The sequence below is a fragment of the Phasianus colchicus genome, chromosome 1 (assembly GCF_987193195.1).
Source record: "Phasianus colchicus chromosome 1, bPhaCol1.hap1.1, whole genome shotgun sequence".
Classification (NCBI taxonomy): Eukaryota; Metazoa; Chordata; class Aves; order Galliformes; family Phasianidae; genus Phasianus; species Phasianus colchicus.
The window spans coordinates 177,108,614-177,135,696 of record NC_143436.1 but is presented as its reverse complement, the minus strand read 5'-3'; the positions used below and the strand labels follow the sequence as shown (position 1 = coordinate 177,135,696).

At 35.7% G+C, this 27,083-nt stretch overlaps 1 protein-coding gene and 1 long non-coding RNA gene across 7 annotated transcripts in view; one reads left to right on the top strand and one right to left on the bottom strand.

Moving 5' to 3' along the window:
- PAN3 (poly(A) specific ribonuclease subunit PAN3) overlaps positions 1-27,083 on the top strand; it is a 75,444-nt gene that overhangs the window by 16,099 nt on the left and 32,262 nt on the right. For 5 of the 6 annotated variants that reach the window (XR_016463219.1, XM_090133709.1, XM_090133731.1 and 2 more), the window contains 4 exons: positions 6,456-6,522; positions 8,190-8,260; positions 10,413-10,475; positions 19,609-19,770. Coding sequence is in view for 5 of the 6 variants with exons in the window: in XM_090133709.1 (XP_089989835.1) it covers positions 6,456-6,522; positions 8,190-8,260; positions 10,413-10,475; positions 19,609-19,770 (363 nt within the window). In the remaining variant the exon portion in view is untranslated. The remainder of the gene's footprint in view (positions 1-6,455; positions 6,523-8,189; positions 8,261-10,412; positions 10,476-19,608; positions 19,771-27,083) is intronic. The other variant, XM_090133721.1, reaches the window with a different exon arrangement.
- LOC149920255 (uncharacterized) lies at positions 15,539-22,728 on the bottom strand. Its single transcript, XR_016463237.1, has 3 exons — positions 22,660-22,728; positions 20,864-21,096; positions 15,539-16,218 (listed from the first exon to the last, which is right to left on the bottom strand). It is a non-coding gene; the product is annotated as an uncharacterized LOC149920255 (long non-coding RNA).

Here is a 27,083-nt window from a genome sequence, read left to right as displayed (position 1 = left end):
TTCATTTGATAGTCAGTCAAGTGTGCATCTTATAGTTCCATGCCTCACTTTTGCATGCTGTTGAAATCATTTTCTTGAAGACTACTAGTTGGCATTCTGCTTCCATGTGCGGGTTGCTTTTGCTGAATCTGATGTTTACATTTCCTTTCTAAAGTAAAGGAATGCTTTCTTTATTAAAGAAGAAAGCTGTCTGCATTTTATGGAGGCATGGAAAGAAAAAGATGACCAAAAAACCAAACAACAGCAATGCTACCTGTACTAGAGAACACCAGAATTACTGAATTTAACCTATGTGACTGGAAGGTGAGGAATGGAGTTAGTGACCCTATGTAGAAGACTTGGTTGAAGTGGCTTTACTGGTCTCAATCTAGTGAGGATAATAATAGTTGGTCTGTTGTGGGTAATGCTCATTTTCATTCCCTATGGGATATTCTACATTCCATGCTTTATTCACTAAATGCCTTCCAACATTATTACCAGGGGTTCAATAGATAAGTCTAAAACTTGATAAGACTATTCCTAATTAATTTTAAGAATGCAATTGTTATGTGCAGCAAATGGAACAAGTTTGATGGAAACAACTGTGGTTGTGTGCAGTGAGGTTATCATAACACATATGTAATAGAGCCAAACTGCCTCAAGCTAAGTTACTATCCAAATTTTGCAGTTAATGTTGTATTGCATGCAAGAACATAAGTAAGCAGCATTAGGAAGGAAAATAAATTGTATCATGATGAATTGAGGAAATACAGTCTTTGAATAAATATTACAGATAGCTAGTGATCAACATTTCTTCAGAACTGATCTTTCTAATTCCAAGATCTCATTTGGATGCATGAAGAATATTTCAAGAGGTCTGGAAGCATATCATTGAGATTAGACTGGTGGTAAAGGTGCAGCTAATGATGATACCCAGTTTGCAGTGGAAAAAAGATGAGGGTAAAAATCCTGAGAAGTACTAAGAAGAGGCAGGTCTTTTAAAGTGGCCATTGTTCTAATTCTTTGTAGCTCCTTTCTAAAAATAGAAACTGCCTCATTCTTCTATTCCTCGGGCTGCATCAAAATTGTGTGCTGTTAGCCAATCTTTCATTGCCTCCTGTTGGTCCCTTCTATTGTTTCTAACAAGTTTTCTATTGATAAATAGTCTCCTGTCATCATCAGTTTGCATTTTCCTGTTTTACAGTTCTGTTTCACATGTCTTTTCTTCCCTGAATCTGCATGTGGTTTTACATACTGTATTTGCAGTACTGGCTTCCAGCTTATCAAAGCATGTATTTTCTGTTTTCTCCATCTCTAACTAATAACAGAGCAGGCCTGCACTACACATGGCTCCCAGGCTGCACGCTGTCCCTAAAGCTGTTCTTTTTCCTTCTGGCTTACGAGCAGCCAAGAGGCACTCTGAGATGTGGCTCAAGAAGCAGCTCATTCCCTTTGGCTCTCCCAGCAGCAAGGAGGCAGGAACTGGCTGGGTGCCTGTAGAGCTTGGCTGCTTGGTCAGTCATTCTGCATTTACCTTCATGCTTCTCTGAACCAACCACATTAGTACTGCCTCTTTACTAGCTGTGGATTGATCCAGGTGGTGTGGGAAGGAGTCTCAGTAGTGTTATGCTGGAATCATGAAAGGATATGTGAATAATCTGTGAGAATATAGGCAGAGTAGTACCTTGTTGTCAAAACTTCTGTTACCATGTTGATTGAATAACTTGCTTGTAAGAGCATAAAACAGCAGAAGGTGTCTTCACGTATGCTGCTTCACAGAAACGTTTTTCTGTGTTTTGGTATGATGAGCTTTATAACTACATGCCTTTCATTGGTCTGCAGGTTACACGTAAAGTAAAAGCACATTTTATCAAGTAATAGCTGTAAACAAGATAAGAAAAGGAGTGTAATAGCTTCAGTGCTAAAAACTGGCAAGGCCATGTAATGCAGAGGAATCAATCTTGCTTTTGCCATGCTAATATTGGTGTACTAAGAGTTCTTGAAAAGCCTGAGAAGTAGAAATCTCCTTCACTTCAAAGCCTTGCAGCTGAGTAAACACAAAGGCCTTTGTTCCCATTGTTGCATCTGCCAAGAACTGAGTAATAAAACTCTCCTTATAGCACAGAGGCTTGTAAATGTCTTCAGTTTTTAACTATTGAGGACTGAGTGGAAATATAGAAATACTATTTTAAATACAAAATGATGCGATTGTTTACATAATGCCTTTTGAAGCAATCTAGTTGCTTTAGTTCAAACAGTTCAGTGGGACGTGCTGTAGGTGGTGTCAAATATGCTAACCACCCAAGACAAGTTTGGAATGGCTTAGAAACGAAAGCAAAAGGTGTCACCGTTTGTAGGTCACAGAATTTGACAGCTAAACAATGGTTTGTTTGGTTGTGACAATCTTATTCTTTTTGCAAGATGACTTCTATTATAGTTCAATTAACATTATTTTGAAAATTACAAAAAAATACTCTGAAATACAATTTCAGTAGAAGAGTATTCAGATGAAGAGAATAACTTGTGACGTGCTACAAAATGTTTTTTGAGATAATATACATAGCAAAGGAATGATTCTGAGAGAGGTACTTCGTTTGCTCAGAATTAAGGTGAAGGATATGGAGACAAAGGGAACAAATGCCATCTCTAAATACTGTTTTGAGAGGGCAGAGAAGAAAGCAAAAACTCCATGAATCTAAGATATATCTTGTAACATAAATTGTAAAACTAGATCTAATTGTATGCTGCAAAGCTTTATTCATCCTCTATCTTGATGAAAATTCTATAACTATATACTTTTGGGTAGAGTGAAATAAAAGCAAAACAAACTTGGTGATAGTGGAGGGTAGAGGCAAGATGATGTGCATTTAGAAAAGGCTACTATTTTTCTTAAATTTTATTATTTTTCTAGCATACTGGACCAAGGAGATATTGAAGAATATCTAATTCTCAAACATGTTATCAAAATAGCAATTTAATGTAGAATTTATACAGTGATGCTGTTGTCATCTTAGTCTGTCAAAATAATACTTGTTTTTTTTAAAGGCATGTTATCCTGCAGCAGTTCTGAACAGGAAACTTTAGTGACCAACGGACTATCTTATGTTTAGATGAGGTAATGATTCACTTTGACATAAGTGTCATTTTTGAAACAGTACTGTTTTACACAGTCTTTTCTGTGGGGGGCGGGGGGGGGAAAAACAACTTATGAGCATATTCCCTCTCCTGTATTGCTTGAATATTCAGGCATTAACACGGTTGTCTGAAACATCCCCCCCCCCCCCCCCCCCATGAAATAAGGGACTGTATTTTGTCATTGATAGAAGCTCCAGCAGTGCAAGCTGAAGCTTCAAGTGAAATCCTTGGACAGGGCTGAATGTGACAGTTTTGTTCTGTAGCAGCTCTCTTTTGAGACGTGAACAGAAACAACTTTTTAGTTCCTTTAAAGGGAGAGGGGCAGAATGTATGCCAGTCAGCCTAGTTGAATTTTAACTATGGCTTAAAGAACCTCAATAAATCATAGCACCAGGCAGGCAAAGAGGAGGAATTTTTATGGACCTGAGTAACATTGGAGCGATGCACAGTTGTGCCAAAGTTCTTTCCATGTTAACTTCGATGTGGTGAAAGTCATGATGTATTTATACAGGTTAGGAACTGATACGTGTGTGCTTGCTGTGCCTGGCAGGCTATATAGGAATGAATAGTTTGTTCTTCTGTCCATGGTCGTTGCTTTTACCCTTCTGGACCTTTCTTCTTTTGGGCTTGAGTTTCTTGTGCTTGGATTATTCTTGAAACTGAATTTGTATGAAAAATAGTTGGATGCTACTGAAAGATGAAGGAGTGTTATTTGGAAATAAAAACGTGTTGTCCAGAAAACATAAGTAACAAATAATTCTTGCTGTAGTTTTTAATTTATTTGCTGTTTAAGATATTCTCATGTGGACTCGGTAAAAATGAGGTACAGAAACAAGCTTAATTAATACTAAATGCTTTTGGGTGTGGTGGAAATCTTTGATATTAAAACATCTTTAAAGTCCTTTACATGACTATGTGTAGGACTTTCATGAATAATGCTAAGAAGCTTGTGCATGTGTAATAAATGGTGAGAAAGATGAAAAATTAATGGAAGCGGCTGTTGACGTGGTGTTTTGTACCTCATTCAAGATGGAGCTTACAAACAATTATTAGAGCAAGTGCTGTCCAAGATCAGAAAGCTGTTTTTTGGAGCCATGGTTCATATGAAACGTTTACACCTTGAACAAGCCATCTGACATTTGTAGGTTCATCAAGTTCTTTGCGCAGCGCTATTAGGATACTGAACAATGTGCTTGTTGCAATGTCTTCAATGTGCATAATGTGTTTTTACTGATCATATCAGTGCTGATTTTCATCACTGCAGTCACATTCACACTGCAAGCCTAGTGATTGAATGTTTAATTCCTCTACTTGAAGACGAAAAATATTGATGGCAGAGAAGAGCTTGGTTCCCAATTTAAGCCATGTGCTCAGTGATTTTTTGATACCAGCCTAGATATCAATCTGATGTATCACTGTTATGACAGACCACTACACTTTGCTTTAAAATTGTTATAAAAATCTGAGTGTCAGAAATAGACATTAACACTATTTTTAATCAACACCTGGACAATTTGCAAATCTGAAAGGTTTCCATTAGATTCCTAAATCACTCCTTAAAAGGACCAGTGTGGATGTACAAATGCTAAGAGCGAGTGCACTGTTAGGGATACTTTACAAGTATAATTGTGGAGTAGAGTGAATACTGTCTCTATAGATGTGAGATGGGTGGCATCAAAATAAGGAAAGCATATAAAGCAAATGCTGTTTCTCATTTCAAATTTCTCATTTGCAAGTACTCTGGTACTGCTTCATATCATGCTACATACTCATACTGAATGAAAAGTTGTTGGGAAAACCCGGTGGTGGTATTGGGCTTGCTGTAGATTGGAGCACAGATCATAGAATCATAGAATCACCAAGGTTGGAAAAGGCCTACGAGATCATCCAGTCCAACTGTCCTCCTGTCACCAATAGTTCTCACGAGAGTATATCCCTCAACACAATGTCTAAACGTTCCTTGAACACCTCCAGGGTCAGTGATTCCACCACCTCCCTGGGCAGCCCATTCCACTGCCTGATCACTCTTTCAGAAAAGTAGTAGTGTTTCCTAATGTAGTAGAAAGGGCAATAAAAGAGACTAACATGTCAGCTGACTGTAGTATATTGATTGAATATGCTATTGAGAGGATAACAATAAGATACTTGTTTAGGATACCTAAGTTTTGTAAAAACTTTCTTAAAATTTCTTTTCTAGTAGTGCATGCTGTTTTTTTGTTTTTTCCATCTGGTCAAGAATTGGATGAAATGGCATTGATGTGTTATGCAGTAGGCTTTTTGCCATCTGCCACCAGCATTTGGACTGGCAATGGAAAAATGAGAGCATGAAGAACAACTCCAGTGACCAGTTTTGAGTCTTAGTCTGTGTCTAGACTACTGAATGAGACATGCCTGGAAACTTTCCTTGGTACCAGGGGCCAGCTGGCATGGAATGATCTGTTTGTGCTGGTGTACACTCACCCACGAAAGCAGCTGCTGTGTGCAGACTGTCTACTTGAAGGGATCTCAGGATTTCTCACTGCTGAATACTGGCCTGAAATTTGGCTGGGAGACTCCTGGCTGGTGTAGGCCAAAAGTACTGCAAGGAGTATGTTAACAAATTACAGGTGCTATCGCTTGGAGATGGAGAGGACGCTGCTTGACATTTTTCTGCTTTTCCTCCAGCTGGGAAACTGGGCAGAGAAGACAATAAGCAGGAGTAAATGAACGCTGCTTAACTTCTGTGTCAAAGTAGTTGGAGTTCTTAGCGCAGCATTGTCTCACTTAGTCCAGGTGGCTGCTAGGTGGCACCTCCAGAGGAGTGCAGGAGAAGCACGTAGGGCCTAGAAGGAAAATGGAGCAGGTTTCATGCATCCTGCTGGCTTACAAGAATCATGTGATTTTGCTGAAAGGTCTCGTTCTTTTGTATTAAAAAAAACAGAAGACCACAAACCAAAACCAACAGCCTCCTCCCCATCAAATGTGATACTAATTTGAGTATTTTGGTTAGAAAAGTATCATAAGCTGATGATGGTGTGTAATAAGGGAAGGAGTTGATTCACACGTACATAGTGAATGAACGTTTAAAGGAAATTATAACGGAATAACTGACTTTTCTTCCTGCAAAACAGTGTTAGATAACTGTAGGTTTTGTAAAGCCTCCCAAGCTAGAGAATAGTGTTCTGGCTTAGTATGTAGTCATTTTTGGTTTGCATTGTTCTCACGTGAAATACTATATTTTACTAAATACTTTTCTCAACAACAGATGACTCTTTCTAAAATTTTCTAAATATCACTCTCAGTGCTCTCATTTAATTTCTGTAGCTTTATTTTATGTACAATTTTATTTTTTATTTTTTCAGAGGATGACAAATAGCAGCAGCTCTCCTAGCCTTCTCAATGACAGTGCCAAGCAATATGCAGGCCATGGTAAGTATCTTAAAGTAACAGATACAAACGTATGTTTAGGAGCATAAGTGATTTCCCTTTAGTAAAAGTGAGCCATAAGATAGGTTTTCTCCTCTGATCTGATTTGAGATGCGGGAGAACTTTGTGTCTTATGGTATAGTATCTAAGAATTTCCTGTAGTCTGAAGTTCAAGTGCTACAGAACTCATAAATTTTCAGCCTTCTTTTTTTGCTGTGGGGAAAACCTAAGTAACAAAACAAGAAAATTTCAAAAACAAACAAACAAAAAAACCCACTGCAAACATTATCAGGTTTTCTCACATCAAATTAGATGCTAGTTTAGATAACCACTATAAAGCACTGATAGCTTAAGTAAGTGTTTATGTTAGTCCACAGTAATATTCCTTTTTATTGTGCTGTTCATGGCAATTACTCTATAGAATGAATATACGGGGTTTTAATCTTAAGGGAGTACATTTTTTGTGGAATTTATGACATAAGTGACAAATCCTAAGAGATACTCAATTTTGTCCTGTAAGCAGTAATTTACTTCCAATGTTTTTCTTGTTATTGGGAATGTGTTTCAACCAAATAATATATCTCCACAGTGCAGGCCTACGAGTTCACTAGACTACTATGAAAAGTGTATTGAACTTCCATGATGTGCTTTTATGAATTCCTTTCCAAATTATAACAGGCACTGCAGATGATTTCAGCTGTTACTGTCAAACCAACTTCTTTCAATAAGAGAGTACTGTTAACATTTTCTGTGCTGAAAATTGCTGTATGAGTTGTAGAAGTCCATTTGTGTGTCGAATGCTATTTATATTATGCTCACAGCTTTTTTTTTTTTTAAGCATGGTAGTATCTATGCCTAAGAAAATTAATTTGAAAGTCAAAATTTGTTTTTGTTTTTCTTCCTCCTATTTCATTTCCAGTAGGTTTTGTGCTTTGTGCTGCTAAACAATTAGCTATTCATTGCAGTGGAGTTCTGCTGCCTGTGTGACAGGACAGATAGCGATGCTGATGCATGTGAAGGAGAGAAACCAGACTGAGTTCTGAAAGGAACGTTAAATTCTGTTACGTCTGTGGTCCTTTGTTCTCCTTCACTTGTAGAATTAACCTTTAAAGGAGTATGTATTAATACTGAAGAGTGTTTGTTAAAACGTTACTGTTTTAACAGGTGACATTAATGTCTTAATTTGATAGTTAAATATATTTGGTTTGGATTTTTGTGTTTAAATTGCATCTGTGATTGTTGTTGTGTTGTGTGTATATTTATATAAATTTGGTTCTTCAGTTTTGCGTAGGGACAAAGAAAAAGCAGTAAAAAAGCTGCTAGTAGAATGTGGACTCTTGCTATCTTTAGTTGTGGTTGAAATTCGTACGTGACAAAGAGCATCCATATTATTTGGTAAATCAAAGTTAATTTCAGGTAGCTAGAGATAAAGGCTTTGAAATGTTGGATGAACATTAAGTAGGATCGAGCAATTGAATGTAATAAGTTCTGTTAATAAGCACCATTTCATTTGTGCTGTTGCATGAAATCTGACAAATACTGCCATTTTTCCGTGTGCTTGCTAAACATAATTTTGTCTGAAGTATTTCTTCCATTCAAACATTAAAAACTTTAAGCTTTCTTTTTAATATTGGGAGTGTATAACATGTTGTCTTGCGTTCCTTCTACAGATCCGCTAGCTTCACCAAATTCATCCTTGTTTAATGACTTTGCTGCCCTCAGTGTGTCTCAAAGGAGAAAGGTAGGCAGTAACTAAAGCTTAAGCAGAATGTTTGTATTTGAGTTGAGAGGGAATAAGATTGAGAATAAACTGAACTAGTTGAACTAGTAGTGAAATAAGAATGAATCTTCTAATACTACTAGATTAATTTTAATATTTCACTGCTGATTTGAGATCTTTTTTAAGTGTTGCTATGCAAGATGCTACTATTGCAAAATATTCCAAGCATTTATGAATTTTATAAAAATGCTTTAAATGTGAAAAAAAGCATAGTCTTTTAAATTTGAAAACAAATAATTTTTATTATTCTAAGACTTGCATGTGATTTATCTTGTGCCTTCATGGTACAAATTCTGAACACAGGAATAATTCCACTATTTATTTGTCCACGATGTTAAAGTAATTCTTAGTTTGAAATGCATTCAGTTTGAAATGATGATAATATTTTATGATAATTTTATGATGATAATATTGGGAATTCTGGGCTTGGTACTTTTTCTCTCTAATTTGTATGGAAAAATCTTTTTGAATACTAGACAGTGCTTTTTCAAACATCTGTGCCAGCTCAGGCTGTGCTGTTTACCAATTGTGTGCTTACAGACACAGTGGCTGGAGGAAGAGAAATAATCTTATCTTTTTTTTTTAAACATTAGAACTATTTTTTTTTTCCTGAATTGTCTCATATATTAAAAAAAAAAAAGAGTTTATTTTCCTAACCGATTATCAGGTTTTACTTTCACTTATGACTTTCATCTTTTGCTTCTTACTTGCCATGTGATCCTGAACTTTCCTGTAGTCAAGAATATCTTTTTCTTGAATTTGCACTATATCAGCATGCTTATGACCTTTACATGTTGGCAAATAAGCTTTTTATTATTCCTCCAGGTGAAGCTTAAAGATAATGGCCACAGTTGGCCCATCAAACTTTTTTTTTTCTTGAAGTAAAGTACAGTTGTAGAAGGATCACTTCCCAATATCAAAACTACATGGAATTGCTGAATTGTCCCCTTCTTTAATGCCAGCTAGAGAGCACTGGCAGTTTCATTTAAATAACTTGACATGTGCCTACCTATTTACTGAGGAGAGTAAGAATGAAAATCTTATATTTCCTCTTTAAACTTCGTCTGCAAGCACTATGTATGTGTGGGTGTGTATTTGTATGTATGTAAAACATATATACAAAAGAAAATGATCTATCGTACGAAAGTATGCTAAAAGGACCACTGCTTCTAACACTAAAGAACTTTGAAATTAATTAGTGCAAAATGGATGCAAAGAGAAAGCTCGAATAACATAAAGCTCAAATACTAATGAAGAATCTTTTCTGACTTTCTCTTTTCCCCAAGAAAGAATCAGCAATTAAACCACTTGCTACAAAAGTAATACCAAGAGATTATGAAAACGGATTTTTTTTTCCCAATTAATATTTCAGACATAACTGGCATTAACTGAAAGAGGCTTTGCTTTGAATATTAATCATTTATTGTTGATTATGAATTCTATCTTGTAATGTATATCTGTGCAAATGTTGATAAGTAATGCTGGTAATGGGGAGGTTTTCATCTAATATGACCTGAACTGTCTTAAAATCTAGGCATCCAGGCTCCCTCTATAGTCAGCAGAGAGCGATGAGCAGCCTGAAGGAGCGCTTGACTGATACTGAGAAAAACATGCTACATAAGACCCATGTCAGTGGCTGATTTAGGTGGTTAATACTTGATTTGTAGAGCCCCAAGAAATTAATCTCAATTCTGATGTGGCTGTCTGACTTTGACCACCAGAAGATACTTTGCAAACTATCTTGGACATTGTTTCTCAATATTTTTAGTACATTTTGAGCATCATGTTCAAATGCGTTAAGTAATTTCCTTGAATCAGATGCTTGAGTGCTGAATATTTGAAAACTTATGTGATTTGCCTCCACCTCAGTAACTTGGTTTTATTTAGAGCTTGAGCAACATGCCTTAACTGGCCAGTGTTTGCTACCTGCTGTAACACAAGCTAGATGGCCACCTAGGAGTGCATGTTTCTGTTCATTGACTCTAAAGGGAGCCTTGGTGACTGACTGAAGTGTAGGTGTTTATAACATCTACTGCTTAAAAAAAAACAAAACAAAAACTTTCCATTTTCTTGCTAAGAGCACAGGGCTAAGGTTTTGTTTGTTCTGAACTAGCTGGCAAAACCAGCATTTCCTTCGTTTATCACTGACTTGGAGGACAGATATAATACAGTCCTGGTAAGTGAATAAAGAGTAATTGTTTTGCTTTACAAATTAGAACTGTGGTATTCTAAGTATATAGAATTGTTTGCAATTGTCTGAACTTTTGTGTTATTTAAAACCACATTACACATTTTTTGTAGAAACTATTTATGTGGATATCTTTAATGAAGTTAAATTTATTACTTCTTTATTAGTGATTTATTACTGATGATGTTATCCTGGCAACCCTCTAATAGTGGGCAAGCCGTGTGAATTTACATTTGATAATGAAGTATAAAAAAATGACTTGATTATAATTTTGAATATTCTTGCTTTTTAATAAGTTTTGTTTTTTGAAACTAGTCAGTGTAGTTGGGCTATTGAAATTGCTTATGATTATTCTTATGCTTAAAATGTTGGTTACAGCTTTTAGAAACATTTAATCTTTTTGTTTGTTTAAAAAGTTAAAATAATTCTTTATCTTCGAGAATGTTCATATACATTGTTTTCTCTGTCTAGAAATTATTAAATTGCATTTCAATTTTAGATTCCAGGAAAGATAAGATTACTATTTAAAGACATTTTATAGGATACTTAAAAATGAAATCAAAGGAGCTAAGTATTTCTATAGATGGAGCCTTGATGGAGGTTCTGTCAACTGTAAACCCTGCTGGATTTACTGTCCGGTTGTTGTAATTCTACATGCAGTAAGACAAGCAACCTTAAAGTGAATTTCCTATAAGAGATTTTCAGGTAAGTATTAACTTACAATGCACAAGTAGGATTTGTGAAGCATGGAACAACAGCTAGAGTTAGTGACAGACTAACCCTCTTTCCTGAGAATAATGATGTTACACTTCTTATTTTGTTTTTTATTCAAATACGGGTTATGTTTGGGGAAAAAAAAAAAAAAAAAAAAAGCTTAGCATTTTGAATGTGAAGTTCTTGGGTGTTTTTTCCAAAATTGAATTTTGATTTTTATCTAGAAAAATGTTCTTTTATAAACCTGGAAATAATCTTGGAATGAGTTGGAAAACTCATTTGTTTGCATTTTGGTTCTGGTAAGCAGTTCATTAAAAATACACACAACGTAACCGATGAGAATCTGGTGCTAAGGGAATGACCATTTGATATGAAAAGATCAAAAATACGTGATGAAATTTTTTGCTTAAATTTGTTCTGAGACTGTTACTACCAATCTGGACTAAAGAGTTGTACTGGTCAGCCTTATAGGATAATAAAAAACATTGTTTACATTCATTTTATTTTCTTATATACCTTCAATCCTCATGGAAACTGAACTCTTCAGAAAAGTTGCTGATGCTGGTTTATTTCCATTTTGGACTCTGAACATGTAGAGGAGGAGAGCCCTTAACGTGGGGATTGCTGTTAGTTCCCAGGCTGCAAGGAGAGAGCTGGTTTGCTGCAGTGAATTGTACTTCAGTGCAATTGTGATGTTAATTGTATGTGTTTTGCAGAATTTTTTTTAGAACTCCTTCCACTGGTTTTAGCTGACTACAAGCCAAGAGTAACAGACTCCAAACTAGATTAGAATGGAAAGTGTAGGAGAGATGATCTGGACTGACGTTCTTTCAGAACAGACTGCTATTTGGTGTCTTTCTAGAGATCCATGGCAGGTGGAGGTTGTGCGGTGGACTTCTTTATTCGTGTACTTTGATCAGAAGTAAGAAATACTCAGAGAGCAAAGTTTTGAAGCAAAAAAACTTCCTGTAAAGCTGGTCTACATAAATGCAAACTCTTTTTAAGGAGTACAAGGAGAGTTTCTCTTTTTAAAGAAAAAAAAAATAAATAACTCCAGGTGCCGTAGAATACAAATTTATAAGATCTAAGCTGTATCTCAGAGCGTTCTTCCCTCCATCTAGCTTTGTTACCATTTGGGAAGCTGTATTTTTTTCCAGTGCCCCATCTCAACTCCATCTTGATACTTCTCGCTACTACATCTGTATTTTATTCAGTGGTGCTCATTGAAGAGACAAGCATGCTGTGTTTGGTTTTGCTTTATTTACTTTTACTGAAGATTGTTCCATGTTTCATGGTCTGAATACCAGTTCAAAGAGATGAAGTGTATTCTGAGTAGCTGAGAGGTCATTGCCAAATGCCACCTTGTGTCACTGTGTTGTGAACTGCAGAATTTTGGCTGCACACACCTCATGGTGCACCTGGGCTGTACATAGAGTTGGAGGAATATAGAACAGGTTATGATGTAAAGAAAACTAACAAATATTTGCAGGTAGTACAAAGTTCTCTATCTAAGATGTGTTTTAAGGGTATGATGTCTGACCTGCTTTACTGTTTCCTTTGGAACTATTGCATAATGAAATTGTTCTGCATAATGTTGTTGTCTTAGTGTATTCTATGTATGTCACACTCAAAAATATGATACTGAGTGGATTCTTCGCTTACTTTGGGTTTTGTGTGTGGATTAGTGGTTATCATGTGAGAACTCTTGTTATTGAGGCACTTTATTTTAGGAATGCTTCATGCTGCTTATAGTGATGAGTTCTTATGTTTTTGTTGCCTCACCCTATTGTTGAGCCACCTTGAAGGAAAAGAGCAGAGTAAGATGATTTAATAATGTAGCCTGAAGGAGCTACATTAATAACAGCTTTGCTGGTTTGGGTTTTATGTCTAAGTGGGTCAGATAGACTGTGTGGACTCACAGACATCTAATATTTCAAAGCTACCCTTGCTCTCTGTTTTTTAAGTGTATTTTTTCTGTTAGCCATCTAGACTTTGTCAGGTGCTCCCCACAAACTACAAATTTAATTTAAACAAGCAGGGTGCTTTTGTTTATTTTTATACACTTTTGATTCTTTCTATGTTAAGATTCATGTAGAGATGATTTGCAGTAAATTAACTGAAAGATTTCTTAAACTTGTTGAAGATAGTATTCAAATACTTAAAGCAGCAAGAAAAGTATACAAAACATATGGTTAGTAAATAAAGCTGCATCAAAGTCTTTAGTCCTTTTCCCTATGCTTTTGGTGGTACTCTGGCAAGTCTTTTTCACGTAGAAGTGTTTTCTGTAGCAAAGGAAAGCCAGCTCATTTCAGTTCATCAGATAGTTTTAATTTCTTAGCAGGGAGTTTGTCATGTATCTAAATGTGTGCTAGCTTTCAGTTGTTTTTGTTTCACACCTTACTCAACCTAATTAGTCTGCAAAATTTGAGTCATGACTAAAATTTGTCAATTTTCCATAGTTCCTTCTGAACTTTTCACAGTTTTCATGTCATGTCAGCTTACATACTCCTGAAATACACTGGGTTTAGTAGGTGCTCCTCAAAAGTTTTCCTTTGCTATGGATTAAAATACTTGGTGTATTACCCAGTCTGTTGAAGCTTTCACCTTTAAATTTGGTTGAAACAAAATTTACATGTTGCAATGATTAAATATATTTGCTGTGGAGTAAGAGTTGTTTTCATGCCACGCTGCACATTTTGATTTTCTTTGAGCAGAAGAATATTTATTTTATTTACTATCTTTTCATGACACTTTTCAACTAGTTTGAAGTTCTATCCCCTGTAAAGATCAACGTTTTATGAACAATTAAAACAAAAAAAAACCAAGGAGGAGAGAGTTTACAGATGGAAGTGTGTATGAAATCTCAATATATAACATAAACGTTAGAACTGTAAATGTGCAAACATTTTCAGCGTTAAAATTTCCAAATTTTTTAAACATACAAGAAAAAGTCACCATACTTTGAGTTTCAACTTTTAGATCAAAAATCTCCTTTTTTTTTTTTTTTTTTTTGTGGATTTCGTAGTAAAAAAAAAAAACAACCAACCTTCAGATGTTGAGATAAGGAAAACAAGAGTAGGCTGCCTGTGTGCCAATGAGAAATTGTAATGAAATAGGAAGTGGAGAGACTGTCTTGCTTAGCAAAATTCTAAACCACATGAAAGACTTGTAGCAATACTAGCTGCAAGGCTTACGAAGTAATGGTAAGACAGCTTCTCTTATTCATATTACCAGCTTGCACATCTTTTAGGTGTGGTTGCTAAAAGTAGCCTAATATTCAGATGTAATACTTTGTAGAACTTACTACTCATGTTATGGCCACTGGGTGAAAATACCACTGATGACAGCTGCTGGAAGGAAGGACAAAGTAGCTCCTAAGCTAGCTGTTCAGGAGTCCTTTGCAAGCTCTACAAAGGAGTTCTTGTTTTATAGTTAGCTTTCATGCTCTTATTTTTTAAGAAAGAATATAAAAATGCTTGTTCAGTTTCAGTACTCTAGCACAAAAGCTGAATGTTTAATCTTTATAATGGTCTATTTTCCAGTAACATTTTCTTTAAAAAGAAACAAACAAAAAACCTCTAACAAAGAAAGTCAACATTTGAAATGAAAATCTCATATTTCTTATTGTTTTTACGCTACTGCAAAATTAAGATAAGGACACTCAGACTTTCCTGTTGGACAGTGCGTGTTTGTACACAAGACACAAATCAACTCGCTGTACAACAGATTAATCCTGGTTAATGCTACTGCAATAACTTTTAAAATGTGTTAAAGTAGTGCTACTTGATTCATCTTGAGATGGGGAAGAATGAGTGTTTGCTTTAGTATATGCACGTAGACTTACCAGAGCTCGGATTATTCACAACAGTTTTAAAACACTGTGGCCTGCTCACATGTTTGTGTGCTAAACTGTGTGTGTTTTGATGTAGAAATTGTCTTGTAAATCTAATGTTTAAAGTCCTTCATAGGTAAGTGCATTTTTAAGCAAAAAAAAAAAAACACCCAACCATTATTTGAAACATAAGTGATCTTGAATAGTCTAACTACATATCTTCAGTAGTTCATAACTTTGAAATTCTTTAGTTTGATATGCTGTTATCCAGACTTAAATATTACATAAAAATTGTTAGACAGGATGAGTATTTATAGTTTGAATCTTATTAAGCCTTTTCTTTAGTTTTCTTGCTCTTTAGGGTAGCTTCATAACATTGATGTATCCAACTGCTGAACTGGAAGGACGAAGTGTGACATTACCTACCACACACTACTTGCCTTGCCTTCTCTGTGAAACAGGAGAAACTAGGGGTGAGGCTTAGCTTTGTTGCAGCAGATTGTAGGAAGAAAATAGACCTGCTAAACACGTTTCCAGGCTTCATTTTGAATGAATGGGAGAATTAATTAAGCTGACTTGAGGAAAATTTTCTAGCGTGGGTTAATTAAGTTACTCATCTGTAGTAGTGTTCTGATGCGAAGAATGCTACACTGATCCTTATTGGTTTTAGAGTAGTAATGTTTCTAAGTGTAATGTTTCTAAGACTTTTGGGGTTTATCTTTCCCAGTATAACACCTTCCCTCTAATCATGAGAACCAATAGCTTTCTAGCATTAATTGCTGGCAACAGCTTGATTTTTACAGGGCAAGGATTATAATTATTAGCTGTGGTTGAAAATGCTTACCCTTCTCACCCTGGGGATCCAAGGTGTTGCTAGCAATTAGATGTACTTAGCTGTTCCCTTCCTCATGTAAACACTTGCAACCAGAAGTTACTACTACTACTTGCTTCTGTGCCCCGGAGGAACTAAACTCTTTGAGTATTGCCTTGTAATAACTTTATTTTGTTATTTTTTCCTCTTAAACTACAATATAAAATGTTACCTTATTTTTCATTTTTAAGCAAGGGTGATGTTTTATTGACCTTTTGCAACTCTTTAGGAATATGTAACCATCTTGAGAGCTGCAAACTAGTTTGAGAAATGTATGCTTAGAGATTAGGTATTCAGATGCTATAGCCACCTTCCTAAAAGGAAAAAAAAAAAAAAAAAAAGTGCTGAGATGTCTCTTTGTTTGTATGGTTGAACAGATTTGTTTGTCTTTTACATTACAGAAGGAGTTTATGAAAGACAAAAGTGCAATTTCTTTTGTAACTTTCCAAAAGAGTTGTCCCCATGCCAATAAATTGGGCTTGTTTGTGTAGGTGGTTATGCCTCTGTTTTTCAGATAGATGCATCAGTTTGGAAATGATTGGTGCATGTTGATTTCTAAGGTGCAGTGCTCTGTTTCTGTTTTATTAATTGCCCTGTGTAGGAGGCAGGGATATAGAAAACTTGATATTCTTTTCCAAACTGCTCAGTCTCTTGTTCTTTCATTTCTATAGAATCTCTCCTTTTGGCAGACGGTTTGTTTTCTACTCTTATATAAGCTCAGATTGAGTTTCTGATTTGGATGCCATTGTTCTTATTGAAAATCATTACAATTTAGAATGATTTCAGTGCAAACAGTTTTTTTTCCAAATGTTAATGCTGTATTGTCCATCTTTTAATGTCTTTCTGTAATTGTAATCTTCTGGCCTTGTAATCTTCTGATAATGTTTTGTAATGGATAATGAAAGCAATCTTCAATTTTATCTCATCCAATCACCCTTTGACTTTTTACTTTTTTTTTCAGTAAGGCTGTGGACTAGCAGCGTGAGAACTCACATTTGCTTAATATTGCTTTATGGCATAGAATTAACTGTTGTTTCTCTCTCAGCCTCCAGTGTTCCTTCAAAGCCTAAAATAGTTTCATTCTCTTGCCAGGAATTTGTATTCCATTGAAAAGGAAATAATCTCCTTCCACATTGGCTCAGTTCCTCTTTTGTTTTGGTTCTCCTTTTCCAAATGTTTATAGATCACCTTTTAATACTAAGAAGTCAGAAACCCTTTGTGAATAGGAATGTGATGGAGCACTGCACTGTAGTCCTAAAATCTGGATCAGACGGTGCCTTGCACTTGAGAGAACGTTGAGAGAGATGGAGAAGCTGGTGTAAACATCAGGAGATTTCCTTCATGATGCTATTATTTCCAAAAGCCATCCTAAGAAAATAACATACTATACTCTAGTCTCCCTCTAACGTTCAGTATTATTTGTATATCTTGTTTCTCAGATGTTAAAATTTTTACCATTCAAGATATTACTAGTCTTCTTTTAATTACTAAGATGGCAAGTTGTTGAACAGTGGAGTGATCCTCCCCATAAACAACCTATATCTAGCTCTACTGCAATCAGTTTACATTTGAATTATGAGAGGATGTTGTACTTACCCATCACAATTTACCAAATTTCTTATTGTAACTGAAATTCAGTCCTGTTAATTGTTATGGAAATTGATTAACTTGATCTTTGTTCAGTTTATTGCCTCTGTAGCTCGTGGTCAGTGTTGGGCTTCTTGTTCTTTTATGGGCAGATGAGCTATTGGTGGCTTGTCCCAGCATTAATTCTTTCCAAAGCTTTCAGCCCAAAAGGCTTCAGAGAATTAAACCAGTAGATCAGTTTTGGGTTTTCAGCCATTTCATGCTAGTCATGTCCTGTATTTTATATAGGTTGCTCTGAAAGTAATGCATCCTATTTTTTCCATGAAAATTACAACAGATACAAAGAGCACAATAACACTATCTGATAGAGCAAATTCTAAACTACAAAACACTATCTTTCAGCATAGTCACTATCATTAGATGTATGTTTTCCCTGTCAAGAATCAAGAGCCTGCATGGTGTGCTTTTTAAAAATTAAAAAAATAAAAATAAAGAACAAGATCTGCCTGGCCATCTGGAATGGTGCTTGTCTTTTGTGTTGCTTCTAAAATGCACCACTCATCACTTCACTGTGCTCATATCTCCTGTTTGGTCTCCATAAACGTTGAACAAGCATCAGTGAATGCCAGTGGGTGCCATTTTTTCCACGTGGAGGAATTCAGTGACACACTTTTGCTTCATATTCTCTTCCATGTTCTATGCCGTTTTGTCAGACTGCTCCTCTGCTGCCATCTGTTGCACAGTAACAAAATGTAATGCAATATTGATGGGAAGGTTTTACTGCCATACCAACATCATCAGTCTCTGATGTTGTGGACCAGTGAAATAACATAAGAAAGCATTACTTCCAGAGCAGACCTTGTTCAATTTGTATGGAAAACTTTTCCAATTAAAAATGTCATCTTGTTTCCTGAAAAACTGTTTTTAAAATGCATTACCAGAGTACTTCTTGCTAAGATTTCTAAGTTGCCAGATGAAATAGATACCTGAATAAAGGTAAGTTAAGCTCTCATTAATGAAAAGATATATCTAGATGATGATGGTTGCACTCTTATGTCAAAAAGCAGAAGAAAAACAAACCAGCCCTCGCAATTCAGTCTAATTTTTGCTCTAATATATATATTTAGACCAAGATTTTGTTTGTGTATGTGTTCTGAAATATTTCTTCTGGTTGTATTTACTGTTGAAGAACGTACACATTGGTTTGAAAGCCTAGAGAAACTTGGAGAACTTATCTACTTCACCTGCTTAAAAGTCTTTAACAGACTTTTTTTTTTTTCCAGTGTGTTTTGAATATAATGTTCATCTCATGCATTTTAGGTAGTTTCATGTGTAGAGATCATTGTAAATATGATACGAGTTTAACTCCTGCTAAGGCTTAAGTATCTCCTGCAACTTCATAAGTTATGTTTTGTTTTCTCAAGTTTAAGTCAGTTTCCTATCCATTTGTTGTGGTGGTTTTCATTTCTCAGAGGAGAGGCAGTAGCTGAAGTTAGTTCTTTGTATGTGAACTTGAGTATAAACGTTTTTATCATTGAGTTCCTGTGTCATTAGTTGTACCTGTTTTTGTTGATTTTTTGTTGTTGTTGTTGTTCTTGAAATCTTCAGGAGACAAGTAGTCATGGCAAATTTTAACTTAAAAAGAAGCATGTAAAAGTCAGTGATAACTTGTTTTTTGTTAAAAAAAAAAAAAAAATCTCGAAGGAAGAATTAGAGTTCTGTATTATGATGTGGTTGAAGGTATCTGTCAGAAATACAGATTTCTTCTTAAATAACTTACTTTACAGAATTTCTGTGTGTATATATATGATATTTATATATATATGTATATATGTACACACTCATATTTCAGTGGCTGACGCTTGGTGGAAAGATTTGCATATGAATAATTGATCCCTGAAGTTGTGTGGTTTATTCTTCTCATTTTTTAAAATGTTTATTACAACTAAATAGTAAGGATTGAAAGGAAACAGTCTCAGAAAAATTACAAATTTTACTTGCAAATTGTTTCCTATTCCACCAATTCAGAAATGATATCACAGTGTAACACCTAAGGTAGTGTAGCTTTAGATGAGGGTTGTTAGGAGTGGCCTGGTTTCTCTCCTTCTTTTTCGTAGCCCAGGAAGTATCGACTGGGGATGCTGGATGAGAGGATAGTTCCGGTGGGATCAAAAGCAAGAAAATCAAAGAACCCTATTGGCTGTCTGACTGACAGGTGTAAAACAGGAGTACCCATCAATATGGTTTGGTGGAACAGAGTCACAGAAAACAATTTACAGGTAAAATATTTTTTTTACTAGTCACTTTTTCTGTATTTTGGATGCTTTATTTTAAATTCTAGAAAATGTTAGAAACAGTTACTCTAAATAAGGGTTGGAATAGAATGAAATGGTTTCCAAACAGGCATAGTGACCCCTTCAGGGAGAGTGACGCAGGTTTTATTTTATTCTCTTCACCTGTCCCTGTGTTATGTTATAATCCATGGAGGAGAAGCAAAAATAACAATTAAATGTATTTTAAAAGCAGACAAATGCAACCACTTCCTGTTTCAGGAAGTTTCACTGTGAAAATTTGTGACCTTTGTTAAAATGATTGACAGAATGAAACAAAAATCCTTTAGTGCAGAATGTAACTATTGTGACCAGAAAGTGTAAATATCTGTGGTTGAAATAGTTTTTCAGCTTTTGTGTTGAAAACTCTAGATTGCATTCTTTAGTCTCCTCAAGAGCTGGACTTGAGCAAATCTTATTTGGAAGCAGCAGGTTATTCTTGAGATGATAATGAAGAATAATTCTTTTCTGGGATGAATCTGCACAGTGTCCCTTGAGACAGGCTTTAGTTGAAAGTTATTATAGTTGTTGTAACTACAACACTCCTACTACAACTATTTTGCACTGAAGTGGTGCTTTTGATTTTTCAGAGATGATTACTTGAGTCTTTGTGTAAGTTTGTTTTCTATTTTTTGTGGTTTTGAGTGATTGGAATAGGTAAATCAGCAACAGACTTGCTGATAACTAGGGTGTGTGGCCTCTGAAACTTCTTTCAGTTTGCTAAATCTTTGTCATATTAGGGTTGATGTGAAGCTCACACTGGAGCCCTGTAATGCCAGTATTAGTTTTGCATTACTTAATGGTTGGATACTTATTTTTACTATTGAGATTGGGAATGATTAGCAGTTTGCTGCATGCAAACAGATACTACTTTGTGCAACCGCTTGGCCGTAAGTCTTGTCTTGTCCCTTTTGCTGCTGGAGAAAAATGGTAGAAAATGATGAAGCATTGGTAGAACAGCCAAGTAAGGCTACAGAGGAATGGTTGGAGCCCGTGAAGCACTACTTTTCTTAAGTGAAAGAAGACTGACAGATTGATTTACCTGTGTTTATCTAAAGAGCTGCCAATCTTAAGTAGGAAAGATGCTGGAACAGGTTGACTTGACAGGTTGTGGATGCTCCATCACTAAAGGTATTCAAAGCCAGATTGGATGGGGCCCTGGGCAGCCTAAGCTAGTGGGTGGCAATCATGTCCATAGCAAGGGGGTTGAATGTAGATGATCTTCAAGATTCCTCCAGCTTGAGCCAGTCTGTGATTCTATGTGTGTGATTTGCCCTGAGAAGACAGAAAGAAAATTGGTTTTCAGACTTCAAGTAGATGTTGAAAGTTACATAAATAACTAATACAGAATCTTATATTATAGGTTTATGGAGCAATTACGTAGTTTACTGTGGAGATTTGGGACTTTAAGTAGCATGTTTGTGCACATCTGTTGGAAATAAAGAGATGCTTCAGCTCAAGAAAATAGGGAAGAGAATGCATAGTAATAATGGCGTTTGGCAAAAGTGAATGGAAAAAGGTGTGGAACGCAGGCTATAGATGAGATTATGAGGATATGTAAAGCTTTATGTGGATGAATAACTAAATTTTACTTTGACATTATTGTTCTGATCATTGTAAGCCTTTGTATTCACATGAACATTTTCTGAGTCCCTGCAAAATCAAAGCTCAAGAATGTTAAAAATTTGAAATGTTACTTGTAAAATAGCAAAAAACAAACAAACAAACAAACAAAAAAACCTCCAAAAAGTAAACTACAATAGCTGCATACTGAGATTTCGGATTGTCCTGAAGTAGAAAAACAGTCTCGCAGAATCCATGTCTAGCATTGGTCTCTCCAGTATTTTGAAAAAACAAGCTGTTCTGAGTATTTTGTGGGTGTGAATATAGATCATACCAACTAAATCTAGGCTGATGGTGAGTGCTAAGCAATCATAAATAGAAAAGTTAAAATGTAGTGAATGCAACTATTCGAGGGTGTTTTCTTCTTCATTAATATGAGAAAGTAAATTAACATCTCAAAATTGAATGGTCTGCTCTTCTAAATGTGTGATTTAAGATGTGGGAAGGCACTGTTTCACAGTGCAATGTTAAGTGTTGTTTTTAAAGGTATGGAGATGCTTGTCTGAAAATGAGTGGTTTACCAAACGAGGTAGTTCTCAAGGTGTACTGTAAAACAGTATAGTTGTTTCTCAGGCATGGCTATGAATTTTTAATTCAGATCTGTTTACTTTTTTTTTTTTTTTTTTTTTTTTTTTTTACTTTAATCATATAAGCATAACACAGTATTTAAAAGTGGAGTTCAGAATGAATGGTGTTTCTGGTTCTGCATTTAAAAATAGATAAGGCAAAAGACAAAAACCATTCCTTAGTGGTATGTTCTGCCCTGTGTTTGGAAACTAGAGCAGTGCCATGAGATGCATATTGTATTATCAGAGTAGGTATAAAATAGCAGGAGTGGATTCAACTTTTGTTATACAAATCATTTGTTAAGCACCATGAATAGCTGATTTTTTTTTTTTTTTTGCTGCTTGAGTTGAATACAATTTTATAAATAACTTTAAAAGTATTTTGCATCACAAGCATAGGCTTCTAAAAGTTTATAGTTTTAACAATGCTCTTTAAAAATACTCTACAGTATTTTACTAAAATGTGTAACAAACACATTTTGTCCATGCTAAACTCAGCAAAATTGGTTGGCTTTAGCGAAACTGTCTCTAACTTTTGAAGAGCAGAATTGGAACCTAGCTAGTAATGTTGGTGAATGAAATTTTTAGATTTAACTGTGTGGGTAATGTGATGGTGTGTTACAATATCTGAAATGAGGAAGCATATTACACAAATTCAGTAGTGAGAGGGAAGTTCAAGTCCTTAGTAACCTCCAGCATGTGATGGGCTGCTCTGACATTCCAGAATGTGTCCTTTTCTGATGTCATGGGCATCAAGGAATCCTTATGGAGAGAGAGGATTGCTGCAATGCTCTCTGCGTAGACTGAAGCTACTTCTATTGCACATCTGCCCATTCAAAAAACACCAAAAAACACTTTTGCATGTTTTTGAATTAAGAAAACATTCTGAGATCTATGCCACATAGTAGGCTGGCAGAGAACTGCCCTGCTCATAGCTTGGGTACAGTTCAGTGGTGGTTTTCTGTAACCATTACAGGATTATGCAATTCTGGATGTCAGAACAGATCAACATGAATTGGGAGGTGAAGGACAACATAAAAAGAGGACAAAAAGGCTTGTTTCCAGTTTCTAGCATGGTAAGTACATTAGCATATTCTTCTGAAATGAAATTTGCCTACATTTTGCTTCAGGTAGCTGCCTTTTGTAGTGCAACTAGAAACAACTGAGTGATGTTACAGCCACAGAAATGGGCTGGAGCTCAGCTGGTGGGAACTGAACTGGAAATGAGGGAAAAGGGCAGTCCACTACTGCTGTGGGCTCCCTGCACAACCTTTGAAATGTCTTGGTCTCAGATCCCTCCTGTTTTTACAGGGTGTCTCTTTCCTTCATGGCACTTTGAGGAGTAGTTTATGAATGAATGCACTGGAGCCTTAGGAGCTCATCATAGAGGAGCGCAGAGAAAAATTATATGTATTGGAATTGATAGTCAATGAAACAGGAATTGTCATCTTCGTAGACTGCAGAAATCTGATATGTAAAACTCCAAAACATATGGTGAAGTTACAGTGCTGCTGTGCTGTTCTGTCAGCGTTGGTGAGAAGCTTCATTCTCTACCCTTCTCTATCAGTGTATGCTTTGCTTTCATCTTCAGTCTCCTTTAAGGATTCTTGAATTATTTTCCTTTAGTACCCACAGAAGATTGTTGTTTCTCTCCCCCCACTAGTAGATTTTATTTTTTTTAAGTGCTTCAAACGTGAATGAAACAAAATGATTGAAATGAAAACGAATCATTTTTGTGCGTGCCTCTCTGTAGGACGTGCACCTGAAGCTGGAAGGTGCAGTCTTTCCCTTCTTGCATAATGCACAGTGCTGGCTGCTTCTTGTTTTTGTTTTTCTTTTATTTTTTACATCAGCTTAATACGTAATTCATTACATGTCCTCCGAGTCCTCTGTGCATATCCTTTCATTGAATTACTCACAACATTTAAGTCTTCAGTACCAATTTTCTCTTTCACAAGTCCTGGTTTTCTCAGACTTAAAACTTTAAGCCTAGTCTAGCATGAAGAAATTTGTTATTATTTCTTCATTTTAATGTAACTAAGTGAAATCTGTCATAAAACTGAGCATGTAGGGAATTTAAGCATAATGCTGAATGATGAAAATTAATTAGGTATAGGTTATCTTTGTTCTTATCAAGATGTAAGAATTTTTATTCATTCTCCTCTTGAAGCTTGGTAGTAAGATTCTATCAGGAAAACTGTAAAAAATGTTCAGTATAATTTAAAGCTTGTTCATCCTTTAGACTGATATTTTCAAGTCTACTGCTGATTGTAATGTAAAACTAAGACTAGAATTTAAACTTCTAGTGTCAGAGTGGGATATCCTTCAGGACCAGGAATGTCACTTTGTTGGCCATTAAGAACAATGCTTCCTGGTTTTTGCATGTTTATGTGTTCATTGGTACAAAATGTTGTCTACGGTGTTTGAGAAGTATTGAAAAGATTGAACAGTTAACTTGGTTATATTCCATCCTCTAAATGCTATAGATGTATTTGGGATATGCTTTATTCTGTTGGGAGCACAGCTCAGGAAAATGTGGTTTAGTTCACATGAAAACTTGTATGCATTTAGAAAAGTTCTTTAAGAGCTGCAACTGCAAATAAACACGACGTGCATCAAAACATAGCCTAGGGCATAAGCTTCAAATTTTGATAAAGCATTTCTATTTTTGATCACAAATTATTAAAATTTTATTGTACTGCTTGGATTATTTTCTTTTGGATGGTGGATCTGAAACTCAGATATTTTTTTCTGTATTTAGAAGACAGTTTGAATGTGGAAAATTTTTACATTTTTTACAATAAGTTAATTTTTAAACAATTTATTGAATAATGGAAAAAGTTTTGGGTTACAACTTTGTAACTTAATGGAGAAATAAACAGGCTTTTCTACTGTACAAATGCTGTATAAATCAAAGCTGTTTTCAATGAGAACATTTATATAAATAGTTTTCTAGATATGTCAATCTTATCTGGCAATGTTTCTGATGCTGAATTGTGACACTAAAAAATGCAACACAAACTGAATTTCCATCAGATTTCTGAACCACAGTTGCTAGATTCTACAGCATAATCCAGCCTGCTCAGGTGAATGCCTAGATTTCACTCTTCAGTATGAATACACAAAGACATTCCAATAGGGTGAGGAAGGCAGTTGTTCCTATCAACTCTGCCCTCATGAGTCCACACCTGCAGTAGTGTGTCTAGGCCTGGGGTTCCTAGCATAGGAAGGATGCAGGGCTGTTGGAGAGCATCCTGAGGAGGGTTATGAAGATGAACACCTCTCTTATGAACAAATGCTGAGGGAGCTGGGCTTGTTCAGCTTGGAGAAGGCTCTGGGGAGACCTCGTTACAAAGGGAGCTTGTGAAAAATATAGACTTTTTACATGGCCTGCTAATGACAGGACAAGGGGGAATGGCTTTAAACTAAAAGATGGAAGATTAGGTTATATGTTAGGAGAAATTTTTTCCCTTAGAGAGTGATGAGGCACTGGCACAGGTTGTCCAGAGAAGCTGTGGATGTCCCATTCATGGAGGTGTTGAAGGCTGGGTTGAATGGGACCCTTGGCAGCCTGAGCTGCTGCATGGCAGCCAGCCCACAGCAGGGAGTTGGGGCTGGGTGGTTGTAAGGTCCCTTCCAAGCCAAATCTTTCTATGATCTGCCACTTACAGTTCTCAAGTCCTTCCACTGTAAAATGATGAAGAATATCTAGGTGACTGTTCTACAGAACAAAACTGCAAGTGTGTATGAGCACTTAACTGAATGTGTTTAGAATTAAGAAGTTCTGTCCTATAGGCATCAATTGAATTGATTTAGTGAAAGTAGCCAGAGTTGGTATGCTTGGGATCTTGGAAACTCTCTCAGTTGCTCCATTAAAGGCTGAGAATGTTTTCCAGCAGGTGTCTTTTTTCTCCACTTGCATTTTCCGCATTGTTTACCATCTCCTGCCCCTGTTTTTAGTTGATGAGTTTTTTTGTACGTGGTAGATCTGTGGATGTTCCAGGGCTAGTTTTAACAGCGAAAATCTTAGGTTTCATATAATTGTTTGAACTGCCATGTTTTTGATAAGATTCTGTCCTTTGCTGTTGCAATTGCTGTGTTAGATGAATTTTCAGTGTGTCACTGTGTGGACAAATTATACTCAACTCTGTCACTTCTGTCATTTTTCTCCAGTTTCAGTGTAGAATTGTCTGAATTGTTGCACAGCAGATTTTTTTTTTCCCCAAGGAGTGTAATTCTCTTAATTATCTGAAGTTTAAGTACAGGAATAAGTCCAGAATATTAGCTTTTGATTTTAAACATATTAGTTGCTTGGTTACATTTCTGGGTTGTACAAATCCACGTGCCTTCTTTTTCTGTGGCTTCATTTGTCTAAACCTTTGCAAGCTTTTCTTAAGTCCTTTTTTTTTTTTTTTTTTAAAGGCTTCTATGAACTTTTTGTCTGTGTACCTCCTAAGTGTTTTAATTCACTAGTCTGCATAATTGGTTACGGCAATTCTTTAATATTCAGACAAACGTGCATTTAGAATGACCATTATGTGACATAATGAGGTGGCCAATGGTTGTGTGGCCCAAGGCAAAACATTCTTACTATTTGCTTTTAAACCTGAGCATCCTCTTCAGTTTTACAGATTTTAGAATCCTCTTACTTTTTCAATTATTTGAAATACATTAGTATTACATTTAATGTCCTTTTGAAATGAAGATATTTGAAAGTACTTTTTTGTGGTTTTTTTTTCCTGCACTAAATTAGTGTTTCGTAATCCCACTTTTCTAATTTGGCACTGACTTAAGTTCTGACTTAAGTTGGTGAAAATAGAAGTTTTTTTTAGTTGCTTTAAATCTGCTTAAAACCATGTTGATCCAGTACCATTTGCTTTAGAAAACCACCGTGGATTATTTTAGCAGCATCCTTTGTCTACCTAAAATGATTACTGTCTTCTACTTTACCTTGTTTTGTTAAGGTGGTTTTGAGAGGAATGCTTAAAGTGACCTTGTAAACTGAACTTTGATGTTTAATACTTAATTACAAAATAATTTTCATGTAATATTTTATTTCTTGTCTTCTATTTT